Consider the following 23,345-nt stretch of genomic DNA (forward strand, 5'->3'; position numbering starts at 1 on the left):
CGCTGTAATCCCAGCACTTTGGGAGGCCAAGGCAGGTGGATCACCTGAGGTCAGGAGTTTGAGACAAGCCTGGCCAACACGGTGAAATTCCATCTCTACTAAAAATTCAAAAATTAGCCAGGCGTGGTGGCAGGCGCCTGTAGTCCCAGCAACTCGGGAGGCTAGGCAGGAGACTTGCTTGAACCCGGGAGGTGGAGGCTGCAGTGAGCTGAGATCGTGCCATTGCACTCTAGCCTGGGCAAAAAGAGCGAAAATCCGTCTCAAAACAACAGCAGCAGCAGCAACAACAAAAACAAACCAACAAAAACTTCTAAGATAGAATGAGTTAGTGAATAAAAACAAAGGGGTGGTTTGGGCTTGGACACTGGGTAGACACACACACATCCCAGCTACCTTCAAAGTCTGTTCTCCTGCTTGAATCAATATGACTCAAGTGGACAAGCAACCTGGTTCCAGAGAGGGGCGATTCCATCTTCTCCATGTAGCTGAACTGAGTCGTCCTGAGAATGGGGTTTCCTAACACTGTTGGAGATGTTCTTCCTCTCTTACCCTTTTCTCCTCCTCACTACGGCCCCCCAACCTCTGTTCCGCAGGAAGTGGTCAGCAGGCAGCAAGGAGGTAAGCTACAAGGCAATGGCACCTGAGGATGAAGGATCAACACATTGGGTCAAGGTAGCACATTTTCCAAGGCAGTGACAGTGACAGCACTAAATAGGGATGTATTTGCCAAAAACAAGATTTGACACTATCTGTAAACCTCACTACCAACTGCTGCTTAAACATCTAAAAATGAAACCAGCTTCCACAGATACAGGTCTGTTTGTTCTTCCCTTCCAGGAGAAGCACACGCCCTTGAAGACCTTGGGTGCGAGTATCTGGTCACCAGACTTTTCTAGGTCATTTCCATAACCCACCTGGACAAGCTGGTTGCGGTGAATATGGTCTGTTCCCAAGCTGCCTGGAATTGCTTTTCTTTTGCTGCTCTGTGTTCTAAAATGTTCAATGTCTTGCTCTGGCTCTTCTTTAGTCATTTACAGCCAAAAGACCTGGTCCCCTGTTCAAGCAGCAGTAACACCTCCCGGCCCCACAAATTCCCAAGGATGTTGCTCCTAAATTCCACTTATTTCTTTTTTTCCTGTTCTTTTCTTTTTCTTTCTTTTATCTCTTTTTTTTCTGCAAGAAATTATTGTATCTCTCTCTATCTCATATATAGTTCACTCTTTACAGTACAAAGTGTTAAAATGTCAAACAAAAATAAATATCAATGTTACAGTAGCTAGAATATTCAATAAAATAGATCCCTGCCATTCTTGATTGAAATGTTCAGTGAGACTCAATTTCATTTGGATATTATTTTCCAGAGATTTGCCAAGTCTCATGTTCCTGTTATTGCAGCTCATTTCTAGGGGTGGTGAAGGTGGGGCAGTCTCTGTTCCCAGACAAAATGCTGGGAGAGAGTGGGACAAGTCTGAGGGTGGGGTGGATCTGAAATGCCAGTATAGTCACAAGATCTTCAGGATGCGTGTTCCTTCATTACCAGGTAGCAGAGCTGTAGTGTTTATTGGTCCTAACTGTGGCATCAGAACACTCCCCATCTGAAGAGTCACAGTCCAATTCTTCAAACTGCAAAGGATTCTGCAGAGGTAAGACAAAATAAAACCTTAATTCATTTCTAGAATCACCCTGTAAATAGATATCAAACACCTCCCACAGCAGGCACTGCGCTTGGTAAGGGGGCTATAGAGATAAATGAGACCAGGTCCTGTCCTTGTGGGGCTTATGGAGAAAGAAGACGCATGAAGATGATGGTGATGATGGCTATGACAGTAACAGCAGGGCCCACCACACCACCACTTATACAGTGCTTACTGCGCCCCAGGCACCGTCGTAAGTACTGTGTTAACACATCCGTCAATCCATTTAGTCCTCATGATAACCCTATGAGACAGACGCTGTTATTATCCCCATTTTACAGAGAGGTTAAGTGGCTTGCCCAGCGTCCCACAGTAAGTGGAATGCTATGATTTGCATTCAGGCAGTTGGATTCCAGGGTACACACCTACAGCCACTATGCTAGCCTGCCTCTGCAAAGGCAGTACTGAATGTGAAAGTGCTATCTGTGCTATAATGGTACCATCCAGGGAAGAGTCAGGATCTGGAGAGGGAAGGTTCAGACCTTAAAAAAAAAATTTTTTTTTTCAGAGGCAGGGTCTCACTGTTGCCCAGGCTAGGGTGCAGTGGTTTGATCATAGCTCACTGCAGCCTGAAACTCCTGGGCTCAAGAGATCTTCCTGCCTCAGCCTCCCCAGTAGCTAGGACTGCAGGGATGTATCATTGCACTCAGCTAATAAAAATTTTTTTGTAGAAGTGAGGTCTTGCTATGTTGCCCAGACTGATCTTAAATTCCTGACCCTAGAGTGATCTTCCTGCCCCAGCCTCCCCAAGTGCCGGGATTACAGGCGTAATCTACCACACCTGACCTAACCTCAGACCTTTAACTATGTTGGGAGTTGGGAGGGGGAAGAGGTGATTTTTGAGTTAAATCTTGACATGAAGGTTTCCTGGGCAGTTCAATGTGTGTGTGTCATTTGAGAGAAACTGCCCTCCTTTCTGGGAGCTCTGTTGATCTCTGTACTTCTACTTACTTTTTGGAGGCTTGATATGGCTTGGCTCTGTGACCCTACCCAACTCTCATGTTGAATTATAATTCCCAGTGTTGAGGAAGGCACCTGGTGGGAGGTCACTGGATCATGGGGGCAGATTTTCCCCTTGCTATTCTCATGATAGCGAGTGAGCTCTCATGAGATCTGACGGTTTCAAGGTGGGAGGCACTTCCCCCTTCGCTTTCTCTCTCTCCTGCTGCCATGTGAAGACATGCTTGCTTCACATCTAACCATGACTTCACCTTTTACCATGACTGTGCTTCCTGAGGCCTCCCAGCCATGCTTCCTGTACGGCCTGTGGAACTGTGAGTCAAGTAAACCTCTTTTCTTCATGAATTACCCAGTCTCAGCTAGTTCCTTACAGCATTGTGGGAACAGACTAACACAAGGTCGTTGTATCTTATTACTAAATGAAAATTGTAAAGGCTCTGGAGACTTGAACCCCAAAGAGCAAAAAAGGAAATAGTGATGGAGGAGAAGGGAGAAGCCCCACCTCATAGCCACGTTCCTCCACACACAGCTTGCCCAGAGACATCTGAGTCTTCACACGGCGCACGGCACACTCCTTGTCCGAGAGCCCATCTGAGTGTGAGGATATGTCAATGGGAATCTCCGGCGTCTGGGACAGCAGGTCGTCTAGCTTCTCCGCCAAGCGGTCTTCAAGTTTATCAGCTAACTCATCAGGACTGTTTGAGTGGTCACTGGTATTTCCCTCCTCTCCATCAGACACAGAGAAATTCTCAGAGCTAAAGGTTGAATATGACTGGCAGCTGCTGATACAGCGATGGGGCCTAGAACCAGAAGAACCAGGAGAACTTAATCACAGGAATGACTACTTTCCTTTCCTTATCTGCCACTTGTAGTTTTGGTAGAGATCATCTAGGTTTTTTTCCTGCCGTTGAAGAGGCCTAAAAAGATAGGTAGAAACTATTGAACTTTTAACGCTAAAACAATGGACTGAATTTTTATCTCCCATGAAATTCCATGTTGAAGCCCTAATACCCAGTGCAACTGTATGTGGAGATAGGGCTTTTAGGAGGTAAACAAAGTTAAATGAAGTCATAAGGGTGGGGTCCTAATCAGATAGGATTGGTGGGATTATAAGAAGAGGAAGTGATTATCTCCATTCCTCACTCTTTCAGCGTGCATATGCGGAGCAAAGACCATGTGAGGAAGCAGAAGGTGGCTGTCTGCAAGCCAGGAAGAGAGCCGTCGCCAGAAACGGAATCTGCAGACACCTTGATCATGGACTTCCCCAGCTCCAGAACATGAGAAATAAATTCTTGTTGTTTAAGCCATCCAATTTGGAGTGTTCTGTTATGGCAACCTGAGGTGACTAACACAAGAAGGAAATTTTAATTTCCCCTTTAATTTGGTTTATATATTTATGTGACTGAACACTATGCTCCAAGCTGATGGCTATGAATGGTCTGAAAACAATCAGCTTGTCTAATCACATTATGTACAGGTATGCATAGTATGGAAATGTCCAAATTGAAATTATGCCCCTTATTTAGAGAGTTGTAGATTCTCGCAGGTGAAAAAGACTTTGCAGAGTCTCTGGACTAACCCATTTCCCACATGAGAAAACTGGAGCCAGAGAAGGGCAGTGACCTGTTTAAGGCCACTTCATCAGAAAAGGCAGAGCTGAGGCTTGGGCTGGGTCTACACACACTTTGATCAGTGTCCTTCTCTAACTCCCATCCCTCACTTCCCTGTCAATCCACCCCAGCTTCATTTCCCAGAGCCCAGTGTCCATTGGGCATGGTGGCCCTGGAGGCCCAAGTGCCTTCACTACCCCCGTTGACCAACCTCCAACAGAAATGAGCTTGGAAGGAACATTCACTCTGCAGCTGTGGGTACTGCCCAGGCAGTTAGGACCTCATGCCAGTTAACATCTAGGTTTAGCTCTGATAAGCCAAAGCTTCTGGGGAGATAATTTACAAAAGTTCCTCAGTTCCTTCCCATTGTTTACAAGTGGCTTAGTAAATAAGAATATTAGCTTACAATGGTTTAAAAAAATATATAACAAAACAAATAAAGACTGTCTTTTTCTTTTGCCAGTGTCTGATCTTTCTGTATTTCTTAGTACAAAGACCTTTTTTTTTTTTTTTTTTTTTTTTGTGTGTGTGTGTGTGACAGAGTCTCACTTTTATTGCCCAGGCTGGAGTGCAGTGGCACTATTCGGCTCACTGCAACCTCTGCCTCCCTGGCTCAAGCAATTCTCCTGCCTCAGCTTTCCAAGTAGCTGGGATTACAGGCACATGCTACCATGTCCAGCTAATTTTTGTATTTTTAGTAGACAGGATTTTGCCATGTTGGCCAGGCTGGTCTTGAACTCCTGACCTCAGGTGATCCACCTGCCTCAGCCTCCCAAAGTGCTGGGATTACAGGCATGAGCCACAGGTCCCAGCCTAGTACAAAGAGATTTTATGCCATATGGCCTAGGCCAGGCTGATGCCCAGGCCAGGTGATGGGGTGAGAGTTGGTGGGGGGGGGTCAGTGGGGCACATCAGAGATATATAAGAAGAGGCCACCAAGAGCCCAGGAATAGCAGAGAATGAGAACAGATTTCAATTTTGTGCATAATGTGGGGATCCAGAATATAATTTGTCAAAGGGCCAGGAATCCTTTGGTTTGTAGGGAATTCCTGTTTTGGGGCAGATACACAAACCTTCCTGGGGAGACTCTTGGAGCATTACTTTTCAAGAACAGAACGTCTATTGGCAGAAAAGACCTCCTGCAGGGAAACTATCTTCTCCTCTACATTAGGGGCAGCTTTTATTCTAGAAGTGAGGGGAAATGGCCCTTATTTACTCCTACCAGGAATATTATTATCGTTATCTAAGCAAGCAGCTATTTCTAAGGCTGGGTTGAAGGTGGACTCAACTTATCTAATCACGTTTAACTTGAGGTATAAAATCTAAGGCATAGGGAATGCTATGGACTGAATTGTCTTCCTCCCAAATCCATCAGTTGAAGCTCTAACCTCCAATCTAACTGTATCTAGATAGACCCTCTAGATAGAGTCTTTAGGAGGTAATTAATGTTAAACGAGGTCATAAGAGTGGGGGCCTAATCCAATAAGACTGTGACCTTTCAAAAGGAGGAAGATCTCTCTCTGCCATGTGGGGAAACGGCAAGAAGGTGGCTGTCTGCAAGCCAGGATGAGAGCCTTCATCGGGGACTAAGTAAGCTAGAACCCTGATCTTGAACTTCCCCAGCTCCAGAATTGTGAGAAATAAATTTCTGTTGTTTAAGCATCCAGTTTGTGTTACAGAAGCCCGAGCAGACTAACACAGGAGGCACACCAGAAACCAATACAATTACCCGTAAAACAGCATGGCCATCTGTCACAAATGGCCCACTGTATTCTCAGTTGTAACCTCGAATCTATGAGCTCCTCATCATGAGGTTGCTGTAAAATAAATGCTGATGAACTAGGATCTGCTGTGCACGGACAACTGCCAAAAGGTGGCAACAGGGAAACATGAACACAGGGAGTTCAAAGTTCCCCGTACGGTGGCTGTCAGGGAATGACCTGTGGTTGAAGAGCAGGTGTGGCAAACTTAGGGTTTTTCCCCACTCCACTAAAAGCCATTGTGTGCATTTGTTGGTTTTACCTCTGTCTTCGTGGAAATTCAACTTCACTGTCCACTTCCCCTTCTTCCTCTTCTGAGGAGTCATCTCCACTCTGAGGAGAACAAGAAAAAAAAGAGTTTTATTTATTTTAGTGTCTCTCTCTCTCACCCCATCCCCACTACCTGTAAAAAATGTAATTATCGTCAAAAGGCATTTAGTAGTAGCTTGCTGAATGTCATCTTTAAACATGTATGTCCTCATTTAGCAACTTTCCCAGGGTACCCACAACGGCGGGCCTGTGTTTGATGCTGAAAGACGCGTAGAAGGGACTAAAACTTTATCTGTGTCCTCAGGGAGGTGATGGCTCCATTAAAGTGTCCAGAGGTGAGTGATGGGGAGGGAAGTTGGAGAGGAGGTCTTGGATTTGGGAGCAGTCTCTTGTAACCATTGTCACGGGTGGTTCCAGGCTCTGTCATAGAAGTGATCTTTCAAATCTTCAAAGCCCAACAATTGCTTTTCCCCTTTTCATATACCAATCACTTTTTAACTAATATTACGTAGTTAGAGATAGACATTTTTGAGGGTCAGACTATATCCTGTTTGTACTGTATGCCTCGCTCCATTAATACAATACTGCATACAAAATTGGTGTTATCCCTGTAAATATATATAATTATTGTTTGCCAATTAAAAGAAAGTACTTAATGCATTTTTATTGAGCCAGCATGTTGGCAGCAATGAGGGTGCTCTGGCTGGGACATCTGGGGCCCTGTGATTGCTCGGGCTCTGTGGTTGATCTGGAAGGTGGGTTAAGTGTCCTGCCTAGGTGATCCTTCAGATAACTCATCTCAAACCAAGGGCAGAAGAGCAGCCACACTTAAGATCAACTGTCCTTAGCCACAGCATAATGATATGCTGGATTACCTAGTCACTTGTGAGGTGGGTAATTGGGTCCAAGGAGTCATACCAGATACTGAGAATAATTTTCCTTTTTAAAAGTCAGTTCTAAAATATCAAGACTCTTACTGCTTTGTATTCTGATATACTTTTTTTAAATGGGAAAGACAGAGAGGAAGTTGTCCTGACTGCTGAGATGAGTAGTTTCCCCTGGGAGTACCTGCGGCAGTAGGCTTTGGTAAAGAGAGGTTGAGCTGCTCTGTGGGAGTGAGGTTCTAACGAGGCCAGAAGTACAAGGCATGTGTTCTGTAGGCTAAAGACCCATAGATGGTCTCAAAATGGCATGAGAAAGGTTCAAAGATACATGTTATTTGAAGGAGCCTGGGGGATGAGGTGACTGCTAAAGGGTGTGGGGTTTTTGGGGTGATAAAAGTGTTGTAAAATTGGTCATGGTGATAATTACACAACTCCATGGAAAAAAGCATTGAACTCTACACTTTAAAAGGAAGGACTGTATGGTATGCAAATTATATCTTAATAAGGAAGTTACCAAAAAATACAAGTTACTGGCCATTGGAGTTGAAGGAGCAGAGAATGGATTGGCCCAAATCAACTGCACCAGCTGAAACACAATTATTATTTATTTATTTATTAGTTTTTGAGACAGAGTGTTGCTCTGTTGCCCAGGCTGGAGTGCAGTGGTGTGTTCTCCACTGCAAACTCCGCCTCCTGGGTTCAAGTGATTCTCCTGCCTCAGCCTCCTGAGTAGCTGGAATTATAGGCACACCCCACCATGCCCAGCTATTTTGTATTTTTAGTAGAGACAGGGTTTTACCCTGTTGGCAGGCTGGTCTCGAACTCCTGACCTCAGGTGATCTGCCCACCTTGGCGTCCCCAAATGCTGGGATTACAGGCGTGAGCCACCGTGCCCAGCCCCCGAAACACAATTTAATCTCTGGGAATGCTTAGTCAGCACAGGAGCAGCAGTGTAGGCGGAGGGGATGCAGTTCCCAGACAACAGCCCTCAGCTTCCGCTTCTTTTCTGCTCAATGCCTAGTTGACCAAACATGCTCACTACACTTTATACCCTTTCATTCCTTCAGCTAAATTTCTGATGAACAATGATGATGAGATGAAACCAAAATTAGAACTGGGTGGGTATCTACCATGTTGTAAACACTTTTCATACATAATCTTATTTTTTGACCCATAGCAAGAAGAGCTAATACTTTTGGAAAGGTGCTATGTTCCAGGCCCTGTTCTAAACGCTTTATATGTATGAATGCATGTCATCTTCATATAAAACAATGAGGCAGAGTCCAGTATTAGACCCATTTTATAGACAAGGAAACTGAGGTCCATAGAGGCACTAAGTGGAAGAGCCTGGCTTTAAAGCGAGATCTGTCTGGCTCCTAGGCCCATGCTGTGAACTGCTCTGGTAGTCTGCTTCCCAGCTGACAAATCCGAGGCAGCCAGTGGATAAGGAGAAGAGAAACAGATTTCAATGACTAAGAACTATTTGGGTCACGACACTTGTCAATTAAGGCAATGTGGGGCCAGGCCCAGTGGCCTGTGTAATCCCAGCACTTTGGGAGGCCGAGGCTGGTGGATCACAAGGTCAGGAGTTCAAGACCAACCTGGCCCATATAGTAAAACCCTATCTCTACTTAAAGTACAAAAATTAGCCGGGTGCAGTGGCGGGTGCCCGTAGTACCAGCTACTCGGGAGTCTGAGGCAGGAGAATCACTTGAAAATGGGAGGCAGAGGTTGCAGTGAGCCAAGATGGCACCACTGCACTCTAGCCTGGGTGACAGAGCAAGACTCCGTTTCAAAAAAAAAAAAAAAAAATTAAGACAATGTTTTCCAAAGTAAATTGTGAAGAAAGGTAGTGCCAGGGGGGATTAATAGGTGCTAATTTTAAAAGGCTGTATGTTCAAATAGGGGAGGGAAATGCTCGGTTAAACAGGTTGACTGCATGATTTCTCAAAGCGGAGGATTTGTTCATGTGCACTAGGGATCTCCAGGAGGAATAACAGAATACTGTGCTTCTTCAACTGAAACTCACTCTACAACATCCCTCAGGACTAGACTGCTAGGACAGTGGTTTCCAAACTATTTGGATTACATATCCCTACTATATAGTTATCTCTCTTTTTTTGAGATGGAGTCTCGCTCTGCCGCCCAGGCTGGAGAGCAGCGGTGCGATCTCGGCTCACTACAACCTCCACCCAGGTTCAAGCGATTCTCATGCCTCAGCCTGCCAAGTAGCTGGGATTGCAGGTGCCTGCTAACACACCTGGCTAATTTTTGTATTTTTTTAAAATAGAGGTGGAATTTTACCATGTTGGCCAGGCTGGTCTTTAATTCCTGACCTCAAGAGATCCACCTGCCTCAGTCCCTCAAAGTGCTGGGATTATAGGCTTGAGCCACCACACCCATCCCATATCCCCAATATAGAGTCATCTACTTGTAAATTATTATGCGTACATTTGATTCAGTCCTCTGGTTCAGTAGTTCCTAAAGTGTATTCTGTAGCTTATCACTTACGTAGTGTGGAAAGAATGAATTTAAAGTAAAGTAAGTTTCTATTTATGTTTCTTTTATCTTACCCTTTTATAAAGTGTATGGTTTTTACACATGCTTTCTAACGTGTATAGCACGACAGGCTCTGACGTTCTTCGAAGGCAGTGATGCAGGCTACTCTTGCCGTTACACTTTACCTTTTGCAGAGGCCTTGTTTTTCGAGGTAGCACTGGAGGGGTGATGAGCTGTGTGGTGCCGAGGGATGACTCAGACCTACAGCTGCTGAATCCTTTTTCTTCCATTTTCTCAGAACTCTGGGCATTTTCCAAGAGAGGATTGTGTGCTGGTGACTTGGAAAGGTCAGGGCTCCTTCCCGCTGGCTCAGCAGAGGGTACGTGTAAGGATCCATACTGTTCTGGTCTGCACTGAAGGCAGGGGTCATAAGGGTCAGCCTGGCAACAGCCCCAGGGACCAGTCTGGCCCTTGTCGGGCCCCGAACTTCTCCAACAATCTGCAGCCATGGCTGTGGAGATGAGGTCAGGGCTCGAGCCAGGCAGCTGTCTCTGGGCATGGTTGCTGAGTGGGCTCCGCAGGGCTGCTGCTGGGCCAAAATACCTCAGGTTGTTGGCGCAGGCTGCAATGTCCTGTCCATGAATATTGAGTCTGGGATGGTGACTCTGGGACATGGCAGGAGGGGACTGCTGGTATTGCTGCTGCAGTGCATTATGATGATGGAGAGAAGGGTACTGGGATTGAGCTTGGTGTAGGTAAGAGGGATGGGGTGAATTTTCCTGGGCTGGCTGGTTTTTCAAGATTGAGGCAAAGTCACTATGGCTGCCTCTGCTATTCCCTCGGCGGTGGCGTGGTTTGCTGCGATATCGGCTCTTGCTGCTAGAGGTGGACATTTTGGGACTTCCGGACAAAGGGGATGCTGTGGGAGCCACTTCTGTAGTGGGGATCCCTTCTGATCTCAACAAGTCTGGTCTGGGAGAAAAGAACAGGTTTAGTTTTAAACATATGAAAACACATTTGAGTTTGGGGAAGTGTATCCTAAAATGTAAAATACACAGACTCTTTGAATCAGCAGTCACCAGGATTTATTCAATGGAGATAACATATGAGGGGTCTTCGAAATGTTCATGGAAAACATATATTATGAAAAAAATATGCATGGATCTCAAAATTTTTTGCACTGAAACAAACTCATACCAACTTGTTGGTAACGTGTAAACACGATCTAGTTTGAGGCACTAAGAAAGATTGCTTGGAAAAGAGCCTCATCAGAGCAACATGAATTCTGCTACAGTTGAGGAACAAATATTAAATTTGTGGTAAAGCTTAAGTGGAAGAATGGTGAAAACACTGATGCTTTATGAAAAGTTTATGGGGACAATGTCCCAAATAAATCAGCAGTTTACAAATGGATAACTTCTTTAAGAAGAAATGGGCCAGGCACAATGGCTCATTCCTGTAATCTCAGCACTTTGGGAGGCCGAGGCGGGTGGATCACGAGGTCAAGAGATCAAGACCATCTTGGCCAACGTGGCGAAACCCTGTCTCTACGGAAAATACAAACATTAGCTGGGCATGGTGGCTTGTGTGTGTAGTCCCAGCTACTTGGGAGGCTGAGGGAAGAGAATTGCTTGAACCCAGGAGGCAGAGGTTGCAATGAGATGAGATTGTGCCACTGCACTCCAGCCTGGTGACAGAGCAAGACTCTGTCTCACCAAAAAAAAAAAAAAAAAAAAAGTTCGGGGGGAGGGATGAGATGATGTTGAAGATGAAGCCCACAGGAGCAGCTCAACCACATCAATTTGTGAGAAAAAAATTCATCTTATGCATGCGCTAATTGACGAGAACTGAAGATTAACAGCAGAAACAATAGGCAACACAACAGACATCTCATCTAGCTCAGCTTACACAATTCTGATTGAAACTTTCCACTCAATGGGAACCAAACCTGTTGCATTCAGATCAGCTGTGTACACGAGCAGAACTTGTACACAATAGAAATTTTAAACACTTGGGATCAAGATCTTCAAACATTTCTCTGAATAAGAGAAATTGTAATAGGAGATGAAACACAGCTCTACCAGTATGATCCTGAAGACAAAGCACAATTAAAGCAATTGCTACCAAGAGGTGAAACTGGTCCAGTCAAAGCAGACTGATCAAGAGTAAAGGTTGGCTGGGAACGGTGGCTCACACCTATAATCCCAGCGCTTTGGGAGGCCAAGGTGGGTGGATCACCTGAAGTCAGGAGTTTGAGACTAGCCTGGCCAACATGGTGAAACCTCCTCTTTCCAAAAAATACAAAAATTAGCCAGGCATGGTGGTGGACACCTGTAATCCCGGCTACTTGGGAGGCTGAGGCAGGAGGATCGCTTGAACCCAGGTGGCAGAGGTTGCAGTGAGCTGAGATTGGGCCACTGCACTCCAGCCTAGGTGACAAGAGTGAAACTCCATCTCAAAAAAAAAAAAAAAAAAAAAAGTAAAGGTCGGCCAGATACAGGCTCATGCCTGTACTCCCAGTCCTTTGGGGGCCAAGACAGAAGACAGGAGGACTGCTTGAGGCCAGGAGTTTGAGACCAGTCTGGGCAACATAGCAAGACCCTGTCTCTACAAATAAAAAAAAAAAGCAAAGGTCATGGCAGCAGTTTTTTGGGGATGCTCAAAGCATTTTGCTTGTTGACTTTCTGGAGGGCCAAAAATGACAATATCTGCTTATTATGGGAGTGTTTTAGAAACTTAGCCAAAGCATTAGCAGAAAAAAGTCCAGGAAACCTCCACCAGAGAGTCCTTCTCCACCATGACAATGCTCCTGCTCATTCATCTCATCAAACAAAGAAAATTTTTCAAGAGTTTCTGTGGGAGATCATTATGCATCCACCTTACAGTTCTGATTTGGCTCCTTCTCATTTCTTTCTGTTTCCTAATCTTAAAATACCTTTAAAGGGCATCCATTTTTCTTCAGTTAATAATGTGAAAAAGACTGTATTGACATGGATACATTCCCAGGACCCTCAGTTTTTTAGGGAGGAATTAAATGGCTGATAAAATCACTTACAAAACTGTCTTAACCTTGATGGAGCTTATGTTCAGAAGTAAAGTTTATATTTTTAGTTGTTACGGTTTATAATTACATTTTCCATGAACTTTTTGAAGTCCCCTCATATGTGCATCAAAATATATGTTTGATGATGTTATGTTACAGTATTATTTGAAATAGCAAAAAGCTGGAAACAACATACATTTCCACTGACAGGATTTCTGTTATTCCTTCTGTATTATATCCTATGCCTCACTAGCTTATATGGTTCAGCTCTGTGTCCCCACCCAAATATCTCATGTCAAATTATAATCCCCACATGTTGGGACCTGGTGGGAGGTGATTGGATCATGGGGACCACTTCCCCAGTGCTGTTCTTGTGATAGTGAGTTCTCATAAGATCTGATGGTTTAAAAATATGTGGCAGCTCCCCACCTCCACTCTCTCTTACTTGCTGCCATGTAAGACATGCCTTGCTTCCCCTTCACCTTCCACCATGATCATAAGTTTCTGGAGGCTTCCCCAGCCACATGGGGAGCTACACCTCTTTTCTGTATCAATTATCCAGTCTCAGGTAGTTCTTTATAGCAGTATGAAAAAGGACTAATACAGAAAATTGGTACCACGGGAGTGGCACTCCCATAAAGAGATCTGAAAATGTGGAAGCAGCTTTGGAACCAAGTAATGGGCAGAGAATGGAACAGTTTGGGAGGACTCAGATGAAGACAGGAAGATGTGGGAAAGTTTGGAACTTCCTAGAGACTTGTTGAATGGTTTTGATGAAAATGCTGATATCGACAATGAAATCCAAACTGAGATGGTCTCAGATGGAGATGAGGAAATTATTGGGAACCAGAGTGAAGGTCACTCTTGCTATGCTTTACCAAAGAGACTGACAGCATTTTGCCCCTGCCCTAGAGATCTGGGGAACTTTTAACTTGAGAGGGATGATTTAGAGTATCTGGTGGAAGATATTTCTAAGCAGCAAAGTATTCAAGATGTAGCCTGGCTGCTCTTAACAGCATACAGTTATATGCATTCACAAGGAACTTATATTTAAAAGGAAAGTAAAGCATAAAAATTTGGAAAATTTGCAGCCTGACCATGCAGTAGATAAGAATAAACCCATTTTCTGGGGGAGAAATTCAAGCCATGGTTGCCGAAATTCACATAAAGAGGGGCTAAATGTTAATTGCCAAAACAATGGAGAAAATGTCTCCATGGCATTTCAGAGATCTTTGTGGCAGCCCCTTCCATCACAGGCCCAGAGGCCTATGAGGGAAAAATGGTTTCATGGGCCAGGCCCAGGGCCCAGCTGCTCTGTGTAGCCTCAGGTCATGGTACCCTGCATCCCAGCTGCTCCAGCTACAGCCATAACTAAAAGCGGCCAAGGTATAGCTCAAGCCATTGCTTCAGATGTGCAAGCCCCAAGCCTTGGTGGCTTCCACATGTGTTGGGCTTGTAGGTGCACAGGAGGCAAGAGTTTGGGAACCTCTGCCTAGATTTCAGAGGATGTATGGAAACACCTGGATGTCCAGGAAGAAGTCTGTTGAGGGGTGGAGCCCTCATGGAGAACCTCTACGAGGGTAGTGCAGAGGTGAACTGTGGGGTTGGAGCCTGCACACTGAGTCCCCACTGGGGCACTGCCTAGTAGAGCTGTGAGAAGACAGCCACTATCCTCCAAACCCCAGAATGGTAGATCCACCAATAGCTTGCAGCATGCATCTGTAAAAGTCACAGGCACTCAACGCCAGCCTGTGAAACTAGCCACAGGGGCTGTATCCTGCAAAGCCATAGGGGTGGAGCTGCCCAAGGCCTTGGGAGCTTACCCCTTGCATCAGTGTGGCCTGGGTGTGAGACATGGAGTCAAAGGAGATTATTTCAGAGCTTTAAGATTTAATGATTGCTCTGCTGGGTTTTGGATTTGCATGGAGCCTGTAGCACCTGTTTTTTGACTGATTTCTCCCTTTGGAATGGGAGTGTTTACCTAAAGCCTGTACTCCCATTGTGCCTTGGAAGTAAGTAACTTATTTTTGATTTTGGAGGCTCACAGGTGGAAGGGACTTCCCTTGTCTCAGATGAGACCTTGGAATTGGACTTTTGAGTTAATGCTGAAATAAGTTAAGACTTTGGGGGTTGTTGGGAAGGCATGATTGGTTTTGAAATGTGAGAAGGACATGAGATTTGGGAGAGGCTGAGGTGGAATGATATGATTTGGCTCTGTGTCCTCACCCAAATCTCATGTTGAATCCTCACATGTCAAGGTAGGGACCTGGTATGAGGTGATTGGATCATGGGGACAATTTGCCCCATGCTGTTCTCATGATAGTGAGTTCTCAAGAGATCTGATGGTTTAAAAGTGTGTGGCACTTTCCCCCTCACTCTCTCTTGCTGCCATGTAAGACATGCCTTGCTTCCCCTTCGCCCTCCACCATGATTGTAAGTTTCCTGAGGCCTCCCCAGCCATGTGGAACTGTCGAGTCAATTAAACCTCTTTTCTTTATAAATTATCTAGCCTCAAGCTGGGTGCAGTGGCTCACACCTGTAATCCTGGCACTTTGGGAGGCCAAGGAGGGCAGATTGCTTGAGCTCAGGAGTTCGAGATCAGCTTGGGCAACACTGGACAACATAGTGAGACCTGTCTCTAAAAAATAAATAAATAAATAACCCAGTCTCAGGTAGTACTTTATAGTGGTGTTAAAACAGACTAATACACTACTCTAGGTACTCAATCGTCTTTAACTTATAATTCTGCTCTACAGGCTTCTTGATCTCTTCCTCACAGCCCTAGCTATCAGCTTGGTGCCAATATGCCAGTGTATTGGCATGAGTGTTTGTCCACGATCAGAAATCTGTATGATGATGGCTCTGGGCAGATCTTTCAGGGGCTCACAAAGAAAACAGATCTGGTACCAGAGAAGAAAACCTCAGCTTAATTAGGTAAGAGATTAAGTTCAGAGAGTTTGGCCTAGACATGATCTCCTTACAGGTTGGGACTATGTCTTATCCATCTTTGTGTGTAAAGGGCCCCAGCAAGGAGTCTTGTTTATAGTGAGTACTTAGCGAAGCTTGAAGGAAGGAAAAGGAAGGGAGGGATCAGAGAAGGAGGAAATAGCTCAGCAGGAGGTAGAGCAGAAGCAGGAAGAGACAGGCTAGTGCAGAGTGACACTGGCATTCCACTTTGATCCTAAAGGGAGAGGGTCCTTTCACAGTCCTGTTCAAGTGTCCACTGGGCCAGTCATGAAGATTATGTGCAAAAGAAAGTCAGAGGCCTGAAGGTAAACCTTGCCCACACTGCTTCCAAGGCCTGTAGGTAAATAATAACTGGTTTCAGAACTGATGAACTGATTCAGGGCAGAGCCTCTAGGATTACCAGGAAGAACCACTGCTTTCTTTCTACCAGCGAGTAGCCTTATCCTTCTTTAGACCAGAAAGACATGAGTCAGCATAAAATTTTAGAGGTGATGGGCCCAAACTTTTTTGTTTTTAACAACAGAATCCTTCTCTCAAATGAATTAATATGAGAAATGCAGTACATAAAACAGGTATAGTGGAGCTGGTTGAAGTGGCGAGCAGCAGCCCCTCTCTGCAGAGTTCCTGGGCTCCCGCTCCTTGTCCTTTCTACCCCTACAGTGGCCTGAGAGAAACCTCTGTGCAAGCCCTTGGGTGTTCCACACTTTGCTTGGAAACCACAGGTACAGTCCCGTCTTCACCATGTGTGATAAAGAACTCACAGCCCAGCCAAAGTGGCTTATGCTCTCAATGCTCATTAGTGGTAGAATCCAAACAAAAAGTGTCTCCTAATTTTCTTTTTTTTTTTGAGACGGAGTTTCACTCATGTTACCCAGGCTGGAGTGCAATGGCGCGATCTCGGCTCACCGCAACCTCCGCCTCCTGGGTTCAGGCAATTCTCCTGCCTCAGCCTCCTGAGTAGCTGGGATTACAGGCACGCGCCACCACGCCCAGCTGATTTTTTGTAATTTTAGTAGAGACGAGGTTTCACCATGTTGACCAGGATGGTCTCGATCTCTTGACCTTGTGATCCACCCGCCTCGGCCTCCCAAAGTGCTGGGATTACAGGCTTGAGCCACCATGCCCGGCCCCCTAATTTTCAATCTGGTTTATTGAAGGGTTAGAGTTCAAACTTGAGGGCATATAAAATCATTTGGGGAGCTTGTTAAAACTGAAGATTTTGATTTAGTAGGGCTGGGGTGAGGCCTAAGAGCCTGCAAGTATAACAAGCCCTCAGATGTTGCTGAAGTGAGGCCACACGCTGAATAGCCGGAGCTCATAAGCAGGCAGCAGGCAGCAGGAGATGGGTTTTTCTTGTTTTACAGGAAAAGTACAGTTAAGGACTTGTCTTAGTATGGCACTTCCAGGTACTAAGGGTTTATGATAAGGTGGGTAGGGTATTATTTGCTCTCGGCACCTTCCTGTCCCAGATTCAAAACTCTGTGGTCAGCTGGCCAACTTGCACTGCAGAAAGCACTTGGTTTCTACTATGACAACACGCATTTTATGGAAAAGCACACTGAGGATCAGAGGTTATGCTGGCTTGTAGCCATCACAAAGCTAGCAAATGGCAGAACTCATAATTTGAACTCAAGTCTTTGGACCCCAACGTGTAGTTCTTTCCCATTGCAGGCTTCTCCTTATTATGGGGCATTTAGACGATCTTTTTGGACTGTACTCACGACAGGCTGGAAGTGTCCATGATTGAACCTGACACTCTTCCTTTTAGTCTCTAACTAAACATAAACTGAAACCTGGGCGTAAGGATGGTTGAATGGCTTCTCCTCTCTGATCTCCTCCAAGGTCTCCAGACTTCTCACTTGGTAACCATTGGGCTGTCCAAATCATCTGACACTGAAGTCCTTCAAGGGACAATCAGTTGACAGTACAGCTCTTTGCAGGTTGCCTTCCTTGTGCTCACTAGCTCATTGACTAAGCATTTACTTGTGGTGTCAAACTCTTTCAACTATTTCTCACAGCCAAAATAAAAGCAAACATGAGCTCATATTTTAAAAAATTAAATGGTTCTATTTTCTCCCCCAATGCCCTTGGTTTTAACTGCAGGCAGAAGGCAGGGTGCAGTCACTAGGCAGACTCTGTCCCTAATTAGTACAACCTAAGAAAAGGGGTGTTGGGAATTCCCCTACCCCAAGGATTGCGTCAGGTGGAATCTGAAAACACTTTTTCAGAACTTGAGCATTCGATGGTTGGGGAAGTAGGTAAAAGCAAAATTGGAAGTAGTTCATGTAGTTACTCATTAGCAGTTTAGGTATGTATTAGTCCAGCCATGGTAGAATGACTGTCATTCTGATAGCATCATAATGCATTCTTGGTTTGTGTTACCTCATTACCTCTATTCTTAGGGCATGTAGCTCACATCTTACTATTAGGTCTACACTCTAGGTTTAGGGACATTCCTTTCCTTTACATTAACTTAGCTAGGAGACAGCCAACCTCTGTTACTTGGGAGGAATGAGGCTCTACAGAATTTGGTGAGGAAAAATGAGAGGAAGAGAATTCCAAGATTAAACGAATATAAGGCAAATATGTAGTAAAAAGGGGGAAAGGCAATCTTTTTTAAAACTATCCCAAAACACATTTTTTGAGCACCTATCATTTGGTAGATGATTCCACATGTCATACATGTTATCTTATTTAAACTTCACAAAACTCCCATGCTAGGGTACAATAAGGGGAACCATATGATTAGATATAGGTAATTATCAAAGCCCCTGCTTTTGTTTCCATGACAAGTGATGTGGTTTGAGTCTATGTCCCCCCCAAAGCTCATGTCGGATCGTAATCCCTGCTGTTGGAGGCGGGTCCTGGGGGAGGTGATTGGATCATGGGGGCAGTTTCTCATGAATGGTTTAGCATCATCCCCTGATACTGTTCTCATGATAGGGAGTGAGTTCTCACGAGATTTGATTATTTAAAGGAGTGTAGCACCTCCGCCTTTGCTCTCTCTTCCTCCTACTCCAGTCATGTGATGTGCTGGCTCCCCACTCATCTTTCGCCACGATTGTAAGTTTCCTGAGCCCTCCCCAGAAGCTGTCATGCTTCCTGTGTAGCCTGGAGAACCATGAGCCAATTAAACCTTTTTTCTTTATAAATTACCCAGTCTCAGGTATTTCTTTATGGCAATGCAAGAAGGGACTGATACAATGAGTTTGCAGGTATTTTCCACATTATTTAAAAGAACTAACTAAATGTGTATACAAAAGTAGGCCACGTGCGGACTATTGTGTTATAAATCAAGAATTATAACTAACCCAATTCTATGTCCTAGAGGTCATAAAAATGAAAAGAAACCTCAAGTGCTGTAATTATACCATTTTATCCATGAGAACACTAGGGTTGAAAGAGGTCAAGTCACACAGCTTAAAAGGCAGGTCCAGGATTTGAATCCAGGTCTGTTTGGCCCCCCGTTTATTTTTTCCAGGCTAAGACAATCAAATTTATGCCACGGACGTAAGAGCTAGATTCCTAAAGTCTGTGATGCTCTCTCACCTGCCTACCCTGTTTTATCTAGAGATGAATATCTCTACACTCATGTGATGAGCTGCAGAAGAGGCCACATCTGCCAACCTGTGAGAATGGATTTGTAGGGGCTGTCTCCCCATTTATCCCAACATTGCGTTTGTATGGGTGTCTCACCGTTTGGTCTGCATCCCAGATTTGTGAGGCACTCCCTTCCTTTTCATGAGTTTCTCCATGGCATTGGGGTGGATTATTGGACGAACAGGATGTCGTTTGTAGGTCCCCGGATACTTCTTTTCCACTGCTTGCTCACGCCTGCAGAATAAAGGCAAAAGCCACCTCTCAGTCATTGCAGACGGAAGAATGAGGCAGAATGTTTTCACAGGCTAATTCTACCCACAGATTCTGGCCACATTTAGCAGATACAGGCTATTTGAATGACAAGGCTGCAGGTTTAAAAAACAAACAAGTACTAAATTCAAATTAACCTGACTTCATTCTGCTCTTCAGCTCACCTTCTCAGACACTAACAATGACAGAAGCGCTGCTCATTTTCAGTAGCTGCTCATTTGGTCAGGATTCCCAGGGTTTTCTTGTCAGCATCAGGAGTCCCTTACACCGCTTCCAGCACCCAACACATTTCCCCAGCGGGCAATCAGCTTCCCCTTCTTCACACCATGCTGTTCTTGAAATGAGGATCCCCTTCCCTATCCAGCAAATGCCTGCCAAGTGCATGTTCCCCTATAACTTGCTCTGTGGCAACTCCACTCACTTGTATACTTCATCAGGGGCAGGGACCTGTGCGTCACACATCCCTGAAGGAATGTTGGGTGAATGAATAAAATATCTGCCAGCTCTGATTAGCAGCAACAAGGAAGAGTAGTACGTCTCTGCTGACTGACGGGCTCACATCGGTAAGAAGAGATACTGGTCTGGATACATACTTAATAAGCTCCTTCTCCCGCATTTCCAGCTGCAGCATGATGGCACTCAATTCCATGTATAAATTATTCGCCCGCTCAAGCTTTCGCTCGTAGTGTTCACGAATATCCAGCGCATGCCTATCGAAGAAAACACAGGGTCAGCCAGGCCAGCCAACTTCAGGAGAACAAAAGTCAGCTTGATGACATAAGAAACAGGATGACTGATCACAAAAGCACTTGCCCAGGCTCTCTATTGTTAAGGTTCCCTTGTCCAGTGCAGTAACTCAGAAAATGGAATGGGAGATGGGGAATCTGAGCTCTCCACTTGGTTTATCCGAAAGGGCCCATCTAGCCATATAGAATAGCCAAGAAGGCCGCAGATAAAAATCTGTCTATAACTTGTCACCTTCAACTGTGCAGGGTTGGCATTATCTTAATAAGAATACAGCAGAATATACTCACATGTTAATGAAAATATGCAGTTAAAGCCAACACCATGATCACTCATTTATACTTAGCCATGGCCCAGATCCTGTGTGATAGAGTAGTTGCTATGGTCTGAATATTTGTGTCCCCCCAAATTTATATGTTGAAACCTAACACCCAAGGTGATAATGTTAAGAGGTGGGGTCAGCTGGGTATGGTGGCTCATGCCTGTAATCCCAGCACTTTGGGAGGCCGAGGCAGGCAGATCACGAGGTCAGGAGTTAGAGACCAGCCTGACCAACATGGTGAAACCTTGTCTCTACTAAAAATACAAAACCTAGCCGGGCATGGTGGTGTGTGCCTGTAGTCCTAGTTACTTGGGAGGCTGAGGTAGAAGAATCACTTGAACCCAGGAGGCAGAGGTTGCAGTGAGCCGAGATTGCGCCACTGCACTCCAGCCTGGGCGACAGAGTGAGATTCTATTTCAAAAAAAAAAGAGGTGGAGTCCTTGGGAGGTGATTAGATCATGAGAGTTCTGCCCTTGTCAGTGGGATTAGTCCACTTATAAAAGAGACTTGAGGGAGCCCTTTTGCCCTCTGTGGTGTGAGGACACATAGAAGGTGCCATCTATGAGAAACAGGCCCTCACCAGACACTGAATCTGCTGGCACCTTGACTGTGGACTTCCCAGCTCCAGAACTGTGACCAATACATTTCTGTTGTTTATAATTTATCCAGTCTAAGGTTTGTTACAGCAGCTGGAACTGATTCAGATGTGATTGTATTAGTCTGCTCTCACACTGCTATGAAGAAATAGCTGAGACCGGGCAAGAGGTTTAATTGACTCACAGTTCTGCATTGCTGGGGAGGTCTTAGGAAATTTAGAATCATGACAGAAGGCAAAGGAGAACCTTCTTCACAGGGGGAGTGAGTGAAAGCAGGGGAAATGCCAGACGCTTATAAAACCGTCAGATCTCCTGAGAACTCACACATTATCACAAAAACAGCTTGGGGGAAACTGCCCCATGATTCAATTACTCCACCTGGTTCTGTCGTTGACACATGGGGATTATGGGGATGACGATTTGAGGTGAGATTTGAATGGAGACACAGAGCCAAATTATATCAGTGATTATCCATGACCATGCCTCATCTCTCTCTCTCTTTTTGAGACAGAATCTCACCTGTCATCCAGGCTGGAGTACAGTGGCACAATCTTGGCTCACTGCAGCCTCCAGCTCCTGGGTTCAAGTGATTCACATTACTCAGTCTCCTGCATAGCTGGGATCACAGGTGTGTGCCACCAGGCCCAGCTACTTTTTTGTACTTTCAGTAGAGATGCAGTTTTGTCGTGTTGGGCAGGCTGGTCTTGAACTCCTGGGCTCAAGTGATCCACCTGCCTTGGCCTCCCAAAGTGCTGGGATTACAGGTGTGAGCCACTGCACCTGGCCTTTTATCTCTTAATACATTATAAGTATCTTGAAGCCAGGGACTAAATCTTATAAATTTCTGGAATTCCATGGCACCTAGGACAGTGGCTGAATGACTAAATAGCATTGTTTCAGGAATCCTTGTTGCAGAGACATAATACAAGAGGATAACAGAGTTGGCAGGAAAGGACAGGAAAGAGATAGAAAGGAGGGCTAACTTTGGGGCAACTTTTAAACAGCGTAACAGAAAAAGCAGAGGTGAAAGGTGGTAGAAAAATGGGGGTTATAAAGAGGGTGCCCGTTAGCGTCTGCAGACCTGGGGGTCAGAGGAGGTGGAGAAGGAGGGATGAGCTGACCTGAGCTCTTCTCTGCGCCTTCGAATCAATTCTTCATCTAACCGGTGTATACAAGTTCCTTCACTTTTGATCTTCTCAAAGTGTTTTTTCACTTCTTCTCTCCATTCAGCCTGGACAAGGACAAATTAGATTTTGATAAATTCCAGGAGTTTCAATCCCTGATATATCCATAAAGGTATGAACAAGATTGTCTTTTCCTGCATGCTTCTACTGAAGAGTCTTTTTCAGAATAGATGTTCAATAAATATTATTTGATAGTGAAATATCTCTTGCTACTAAATCGCCATGCCCTAGCCCATTTCTAGACTTTTACTCCAATATATGATGTTGTCTTTTTCCGAGTTTTCCTCCAGCACTGACCATGAGAAACATCACAGCCGGCATACCGGCCATTGCTTCTGGAATAAAAGAGTTTAATTTAAGGCAAGATGGTGGCTGAGATAGCCTGGCCAGAAAAAAAACAGCCCTGATAAGCATATGGAAATGTTTTTGTGTGTGTGAGATTATGAACGTCTTTATGACTGGCACCAGAATTCCTTCTAGCCTTTGTTTGGGAAAGTATCTTGAGAAAATATCTAGAGTAGAAGACCCTACAGGCATGAACAGCAGGAAATGAGAAGAAATATAAGAAATTATACAGGAATTTGGAGTTGAGGGAAAGAACAGAAACGAGAGAAGGAGGAGGAGAAAATAGAGAGTATGGCCAAGCGATTTAGTCGTTTGATGAAATTTTTAGACCAGGGATGGATGTTTAATATATGGTTTAAGTTGTTCAAAATGTAAACTTTTTCGAATTTTCTAAACCTTCAGTAAAGTCTCTGACATTCACCTAAGCTTTGAAGGGGGCTTTAAAATTATTTATTTATTTATTATTATTATTATTTTTGAGACAGAGTCTCTCTCTCTGTCGCCCAGGCTGGAGTGCAGTGGCGTGATCTTGGCTCACTGCAGCCTCGGTCTCCCAGGTGCAAGCAATTCTCCTGGCTCAGCCTCTTGAGTAGCTGG

The 23,345-nt window shown here is 44.8% G+C and overlaps 1 protein-coding gene across 10 annotated transcripts in view; it reads right to left on the reverse strand.

Annotated features, from left to right (window-relative positions):
- Positions 1 to 986: 986 nt before the first annotated feature.
- The window catches only part of MAP3K13 (mitogen-activated protein kinase kinase kinase 13), a 183,114-nt gene continuing 160,755 nt past the window's right edge, over positions 987 to 23,345 (reverse strand). For all 10 annotated transcript variants that reach the window (XM_032298364.1, XM_032298366.1, XM_032298372.1 and 7 more), the window contains 7 exons: positions 22,341 to 22,450; positions 20,151 to 20,267; positions 19,384 to 19,521; positions 9,863 to 10,649; positions 6,287 to 6,357; positions 3,157 to 3,454; positions 987 to 1,635 (listed from right to left, as the gene is read on the reverse strand). In XM_032298364.1, coding sequence (XP_032154255.1) covers positions 1,534 to 1,635; positions 3,157 to 3,454; positions 6,287 to 6,357; positions 9,863 to 10,649; positions 19,384 to 19,521; positions 20,151 to 20,267; positions 22,341 to 22,450 — 1,623 coding nt within the window. In that variant the 3' untranslated portion in view covers positions 987 to 1,533. The remainder of the gene's footprint in view (positions 1,636 to 3,156; positions 3,455 to 6,286; positions 6,358 to 9,862; positions 10,650 to 19,383; positions 19,522 to 20,150; positions 20,268 to 22,340; positions 22,451 to 23,345) is intronic.

The sequence above is a fragment of the Sapajus apella genome, unplaced genomic scaffold, assembly GCF_009761245.1.
Source record: "Sapajus apella isolate SASKATOON/1434 unplaced genomic scaffold, GSC_monkey_1.0 scaffold38, whole genome shotgun sequence".
NCBI lineage: Eukaryota > Metazoa > Chordata > Mammalia > Primates > Cebidae > Sapajus > Sapajus apella.